Source organism: Solanum dulcamara, chromosome 3, assembly GCF_947179165.1.
Source record: "Solanum dulcamara chromosome 3, daSolDulc1.2, whole genome shotgun sequence".
Classification (NCBI taxonomy): Eukaryota; Viridiplantae; Streptophyta; class Magnoliopsida; order Solanales; family Solanaceae; genus Solanum; species Solanum dulcamara.
Window position 1 is genome coordinate 45,894,770 of NC_077239.1, and position 7,867 is coordinate 45,902,636.

Sequence of the window (7,867 nt, forward strand, 5' to 3'; positions counted from 1 at the left end):
ACTTGGACGTGCTTTTATACAATCTTTTATCATTGTTTTTAATCACATGAAAGTGTCTATACTGTGTTAAAATTTCAGTACTAATAACAACATTTCCTTTGTAATTCCATAAGGGGGTTTAGGAAGGATTGTGTGTATGCAGTCTTATTTTTCCTTGTGAAGATAGATAAATTGTTTTTGATAGAGTTTTGTTCAAGTAAAACATATGAAGCAGTGTGAAAAGGAAAATAAAATATTTGAAATCAAATTTGATTGTGCAGGGGTAAAATCACACTTTTGAAAAATGAAATTTGGATTTCCTGAGGGGTCTTTGGGTGGTCAAGTCTCTTTCATTTTGTAGTTTTGATATGATGGTGGCAAAATGAAAAAAACGAAGTAGGAAAGTTAGTTGGGGAATGTAGTAAATTTGAGGCCTAGCTAAAGTGAGTAGACAAATTTATGGTAAGGTTGTTGGACCGTCCCTTTTCTGGGAAAGATATGCTTTCTCCATAAAAAGAGACAAGTAAATAAAATTAAAAGAAAAATGCAACTGCAACTATGAATTCTGCTATTATTGGATGATATTTGGTTCAACAATTACCCTTTACATTTTTGTGTAACCTTCCCAATTTAAAGGTCACAAGAGAATTCTTGTAAGTTTCTGTTTTCTTCCTATTACAAACTAATTACAGAAAGAGTGTCTGACTACTATATTGTTATTGGTAGGCCAAATACAATACAGTAAAAGCAGAAATGCAGAATCTCATGTCAATAATCACATCATTTTCTTTTCTTTCTTAAAAAATAAAGTCTCGGTTCCATGTTATTACCAATAAAGGGATAATTGCACGTTTGATTCCTCAATTGTTAGTAATTTATAAGTTTGATCCTTGTAATCCCCAATAAAGTATTAATATGTCAATTTGTAACCCCTCCCTCCACTTATATTACCAAGTGATAAGCCATTTAATTTTGGATATAATAATATATTAAATTCGTAAGGTTGGTATCCAATAATTACCAGAATTAAAAATAAAATAAAAATATGTTGACAATAGAGTAGAATAAATTTCTGAATATTATACTCCAGTACCCACTCCATATAAACAAATCAAAAGGTCAACTACTTGATCATATATCTCTTTCCTTTCACTAAAATCATTAGTGAAGAAAGAGAGATGAAGAGGTGTTGGAAGGTCTTTGCGTTGTGGTTGTGGTTGTGGTTGGTGCAAGTAAATAGTGAAGATTCATGCACCTCCAATCTTAACCTAAAAAACAAACCTCTGTTTGATACTTCTTCTTTTCATTGTGTTTCAGTATGGGATGCACAAGGCTATATCCTCAGAGTAAGTAGTATAATATACTCACCTATCAGAATTAATTGTGGTTTTTGCCCTAATTAGCCTTTATTTATACATACATACTGGTGCAGTATCTGCAGACGGATAGAAAAGTGTGGAGTTTCCTTTTATCAGCACCGAATTCCAATTCATTCATAGGGATGGGTTTTTCAAGAGATGGGAAAATGGTGGGTTCCAGTGCAATCGTTGGATGGGTGAGCAACGATGGATCTTCAACCATGAAGAGGTATTTTCTGGGTGGACAATCACCGGCCGAGGTTGTGCCGGATCAAGGGAATCTTGATCTGATGAATATGACATCCTCCATTATTGCTGAAAACTCAAGGATTTATATGGCTTTCCAATTGAACACGGAAATCACACCCACAAATCGACTAATTTACTCCCTCGGCCCTATCGGACGCCTACCTTCTCCTATCAATTATCAATTGTCACAACATCGGGCACATATCTCCACATTCTTGGATTATAACTCAGGTACTTTTTACCTGAAAAACTCATTACAATTAAGTTTTAATTTTGAAAAATCCTTACCGTAATTGGGTAGTTAATGTGTACTATTACAAAAAGTCTGAGTGGGGTCCACGGCACGCCTTTAGTGTTTCGAGAGAAAGCAGTTTACTACTAGTATTAGTTTATCTCCACCAGTAACTAACTACTTTATCAACTACTACCAACTAATAATACGACCAAAATTTGTTGGTAAATACAATATTTTCATTATAATTAATGAACACTTGGAATGGAACTCTGGACCAATGTTTTAAAGGGCGGGACGTTCTTCTTACTACTAGCCGAGGCGTAAGCTTTATGTATTTTTTATTTTTTAATTTATTATATACGAAAATTATTTACAATACAAAAATTATAAAGAATATATTAATAATTTAAGAAAATTCAAAATATGATTAAAGAAATTCATAAAAAAATATAATTTTATTAGTATTAATAATTCAATGATATAAAAGCTTAATTTTCAAATAATAAAAGAATCACAATTTCCAAAAAGGGTGAATACACCCCTTGAGCTTTGATTTAAAAATCAAATTTCCCCTCAGCTATGAACAATAATCATTCTCCCCTTCATTCTAATTAATTTTTTAAAAATATCTATTTTACTCTTTGTATTATCAATTTTTGTCTTTTTTTTTACTTCTTTAAAATCATGATTTTTTATTTTTTGATATAGGTAACAAATTTTCTATTAAAAAATAAATATTATTTCTCTATTCAAAAAAATTAAAGTAAAAAATTCTAATTGAATATATAAATTAGTGACGTTCTATAATGAAATAAATGAGCAAAGTAAAAAGTTAATATTTTAATAATAATCAAAACTCTAATACGTATTTATACAAATAAAAATAACAGTTAATAATAATAGCTTTTAAATATATTTCAAAGAAGGTAATACAAAAATATTAATAAAAATAAAGGTATATTCTATAAAAAAAAATTAAAATAGTATCTATTTGTATTGTAAGTAATTTTTTATTTTTTTAATTTAAAAAATATTTCATTATTGATAACCAAAAATTGTTTATCAATACAGACATTTGAGAATAACAAGGAATTGAAACATGCATTTATATACATAGACATATTAAATGCATGTAATATTAAAATAATAATCATAAATAATAACATAAAATTTGGTGACAAGCTGATAAAAAATTATTCTACTTATAATGTTAATGTGCTTAAATACTTAGAATACGAAAAATAAATATTATACATAATATAAGAGATATTACATAGATGGAAGATTGAAAATCAAGGGTAAAATAGATATTGCATAGAATAAAGGGGAGAGAACGATTTTTGTTCATAGTTGAGAAGGGATTTTGATTTTTCAATCAAAGTTCAGGGTGGTCAATGTTTTTCACCCTTTCTTTCTAAAAATGTTGTTATCATATTATGCAATTTATCTTCCTAAATAATTTTTTTATTAGCATTGTAATTAAAACATCACTTCTTCACGAATAAAAATAAAATTACTTTTAAATTGTGAAATAATGAAGTATGATAATTTTGATACATAAGACAAAAACATGATGATCAATGACAAGTGAAGATGTAAAATTCGGTTATGCATTTCTAAAAGAAATGTTAAGTGATATTCAACCTCACAGTGTTCTCAAATAATAAATATGTGATACTACAACTTGTTACCATGAGTTACTCTTAATTTTCTTACTTCTATAAATAAATAAAAATTATTAAGCATCATTCATTTAATTAAGAAATTTGATACATATATTGTATAAGAATTTTTAAGCGAGTTTCGAGCATTCGGCGTGTTTTAGGAATACAATCGGATGCTTAAAACATAGCCTCACAAAATAAATCAAAGCTCCACACATGAGCCTCAAAGATATTTTATCAGCCCCTACCTCATAGAAAATCCCAAAATTGCCTTTTAAAACATTGCTCTGGAGTAATAGAGATTTACACTTAGGTTCAAATTTTAATAGAAACGTACAAAATTAAGTAATTCGTCTAAAATATATCTATGGTTATGCTGGTAATCGAGTTACAAATGTGTGGTGGAATAGTTCATGTGTCCAAGCTGACCTGCCATTCATCTATGTTGGCACATGCAAAATCACATTAGTCACATTCATTCATTAGTTTCATGGTCAGAATGAGTTGTACTCCTGTTTATGTCAATATATTTTACTAGTCAACCTTTTAATTTTAGTTCAAGTGGGAGAAGGCATTAATTACTTTTTAATACAATACAAGACAATGGATCTGATTTACAACCAACCCTTGAATACTATTAAAGTAAAATTTAAGCTGCCATGAATTAACGTGCCTAGCAATTATTCAAATTAGGTGTGAAAACTTTTCCCAATTCTTGATGAATTGCATGTAATATATTTTTAAGAGTAATATAATTTTGTATGTAATGCTTTTAAACAGGTGAAAGTAAATCAAAGACCCCTCATGCAAATCTTAGGAGAACTCATGGACTCCTGAACATGTTCAGCTGGGGTATTTTGATACCAATTGGGGTAATGGTTGCTAGATACATGAGGCAATATGATCCAATATGGTTTTATTCTCACACTACTATTCAATCACTTGGCTTTCTCCTTGGATTTGCCGGTATTGTATGTGGTTTTGTTCTTGAAGATGGTCTTAGCGCTCATGTTGATAGACACAAAGCCCTTGGCATCTTCATTCTTGTTCTTGCTTGCTTGCAGGTTTCTTCGTCTATCACCGACTTTAATTTAATTAACCTCTAATTTTACTACCTAGCTATTTGTCTTATGAGTTATAACTTGGTATTTATTTCATATGGTTAGGTCATTGCATTTTTGGTTCGACCAGGGAAGGAATCAAAAGTAAGAAAATACTGGAATTGGTACCATTACACACTGGGAAGGGTTTTGATACTTTTGGCAGCAGGAAATATATTCTATGGAATCCATTTAGGAGATGCAGGGACTTCTTGGAATGTTGGTTTTGCTGTTACTCTCGTTGCATTCTTCAGCATTGCTAGCATTCTAGAACTAAGGATGTGGATGACAAAATAGATTATTTATTTTGCTTTCTATTCTTGTCTTCATATTTCTTCAACAAATTAAACATATATTTATATGTATGTATTCTTTTACGTTTCAACCAAACAAGTGTTTCTAATTGCTGGTAACAGATTTTTTCAACAAAAAGAAGAGATTTTATTTATTAAGATTGTGAGTACAATTTTATCTATATGCTTTGATTCTTTTATCTTATTTTTTTTTTGTGATTCGAGGAATGTTACTGGTGTATCACTCAATCATAGGAGGATATAGACCTCCTTGTGATATATTTGACGGCCAAAAACATCAGGCAACAGTTAGTTTTGAAAAAGAATAAAAAGATTGATTAGTTACATATAATTGTTCACCTTGATTTATACAAATAAAGCTATATTGAATAACAACAAGTCTTTGAATACTACCCCAAATAAATTATATTGAATAACAACAAGTCTTTAAATACTAATATCCTAAAAAAAGATAAAATATAATTATAAACTTAATTTATAAGCATCAATGAGTTAAGATTTAAATAAAGGCATGATAAAATTTTAAAAGACTTAGGATGTTTGTTTCCGTAAAGGGATGATACCGCAATATTATTAATCATGTTCCTTCATCATAGAAATATTTTTTGATTTGAGATCGATGTTAAAGTTTAATATTAATAATATTATTTATTTTAAAAACAAGTGAAAGATCAAAATTTTAAAATATAAATAAATAAACACACACACTCACACACATACATATATAAAACGTCTTTTGAAGGCTTTGAAATGTTGTACTTTCATGTACATGAGCCCGTTTGGATGAGATTAAAAAAAGTAACTTTTATGTATGAAGTGCTTTTAGAACTTTGAAGTGTTGAAAATTATTTTTATAAATAAGCAGTTGAGTGTTTGGATAAAAGTGCTTATGCCGAAGAAATGAGGAAATTTTTGTGAATTTTAGGGTTAAAAGAATAAAAAGGGTAGTTTGGGAATTTAGTTAAAGTATAAGAGATATAGAAGTAATTTCCATGGTAAAAGAAAATGGCTTTAAGCACTTAGAAAAAAAAAGTTAGGAATCCTAACTTTTCCTTTTTGGCTGACTTTAAGAACTTTATGGCTTAAAGTTAACATTAGACAAACAACACAATAAGCTAAAAAGGGCTTATAAGTTGGTTTGACCAACTTATAAGCACATCCAAACGGACTCCATATCTTAGGTTAAAATTGAAGACGAGACTTGTCGGAGTATAGACTTGTCAAAACTCAAAGAAGAGACTTGCAGTATCTATAAAATTGGAGCTTCCATCTTTGCGATTTTGTGACTATAAAATTTGCAATACAAGGGCATCTAACTGATCATACAATCGCCCGAAAGCTATAACTTGGTTTGAAATAGTAAATGAAAGTAAAAATGCAGGGTCTCTATTATTACTCTGAACGCTTAGTAGCTCATCAAAGCTCCCGAGAAAATATCACCTCATACCAAAAATCTACTAGGTCATCCAGTCCTAGGATCTACATAAAAAAGATGCAGTAAGAATAGTATGAGTACAAAATACACGTACTCAATAGACATCATATGTCAACCTAGCAAGATTTAACAACTATGAGCCCGTTTGGATTGGCTTTAAGTTGGTCAAAACCAACTTAAAGCCCATTTTCAGCTTTTGGACGTGTTTGCCTAATGCTAACTTTAAGTCAGAAAGTTCTTAGTTAGGATTCCTAACTTTTTTTTTGTAAGTGCTTAAAGTCATTTTCTTTGACCATGGAAATTACTTTTATATCCCTTATATTTTAATTAAATTTCCAAACTACCCTTTTTATTCTTTTAACCCTAAAATTCACATAATTTTCTTCATTTAAGCACTTTTATCCAAACACTCAACTGCTTATTTATAAAAATAACTTTCAGCACTTTAAAGTTCTAAAAGCACTTCATACATAAAAGTTACTTTTTTTAAGCCCATCCAAACGGGCTCTATATCATAGAAAATGATCTGCTTAACTGTCCAGTAATTCAGAAAATACAAGTATAAACAGCTGATCATAATCATTCAATAAATAACTGCGAACTACAATAATTACATGTATTCAAGAAGTACAAAGTAAAGTAATGATATTAATGCAATGGCTAATGATTCACCAATATATACCTTCTTCATAGTGGCATGCTATGAGACAAGATCCATAGGGGACTCGTGAGGTCCATATACTTTTTCAAAATTATTTTCTTAGGGCTTTTAAACTGATATTTTTCCTCGATATTATCAATAATCAATCATCCTTAACTAATTTCATCGGGTATACATTTCTTATTCTTTCATTTGTATTCTACCAAATCTGTAATCTGTGAAAATGAATATTCATATATGATCATAAAAATAAAAAAAAATTCAAATGCAACAACAATATGAGTATTTCTTTCACAAAATATATTCCGTAAGCTACAAGCCTTTTCAAATAGTGGATTTACTTTTAAAATTGTGTCCTTAGGCCACATTTTCCTTAGTTAAGCAGATTGCTTTCAACACAACGCCCTTAGGCCAATAACCTTCTCAAATAAGTAAATTGATTTCAGAACAGTGCCCTTACGCTAGTAACTTTCTCAAATAAGAAGATTACTTTTAAAACAATGCCTTTGGCTAATAACTTTCTCAAATAAGAAGTGTCACACTCTATTTTCTTGCAAAAAATGGGCCGTGACATCTCTTTTAGAATGTCAAAAGATAAGAGTCACCATCTAACAAATTGATGCGTTAGAACATCATTCTAGACTAAATTACACATAAATTTAATTTATTAGTCTACTCAATTAAAAATTGGATAAGGATTCAAGTGACATAAAAAAAAAGGTGTTAAGCACCTTTCGAGATCCACGAACTGAATTCATTTATTATGTGAGAAAATCAACTGATAAGCAAAAGGCTACTAATATATTAAGATAAAAATGACTGTGATAAAAAAATATTTTTTTATATAGACAAGTGAATTAATTAAGCATAAA

At 29.6% G+C, this 7,867-nt stretch overlaps 1 protein-coding gene across 1 annotated transcript; it reads left to right on the forward strand.

The window, feature by feature from the left end:
- Nucleotides 1–1,065: 1,065 nt before the first annotated feature.
- On the forward strand, nt 1,066–5,037 carry LOC129881637 (cytochrome b561 and DOMON domain-containing protein At3g07570-like). Its single transcript, XM_055955772.1, has 4 exons — nt 1,066–1,325; nt 1,412–1,817; nt 4,266–4,549; nt 4,652–5,037. Exons 1-4 carry the CDS (start codon nt 1,158–1,160, stop codon nt 4,880–4,882), a joined length of 1,089 nt encoding a protein of 362 aa, XP_055811747.1. The 5' UTR covers nt 1,066–1,157; the 3' UTR covers nt 4,883–5,037.
- Nucleotides 5,038–7,867: the final 2,830 nt, after the last annotated feature.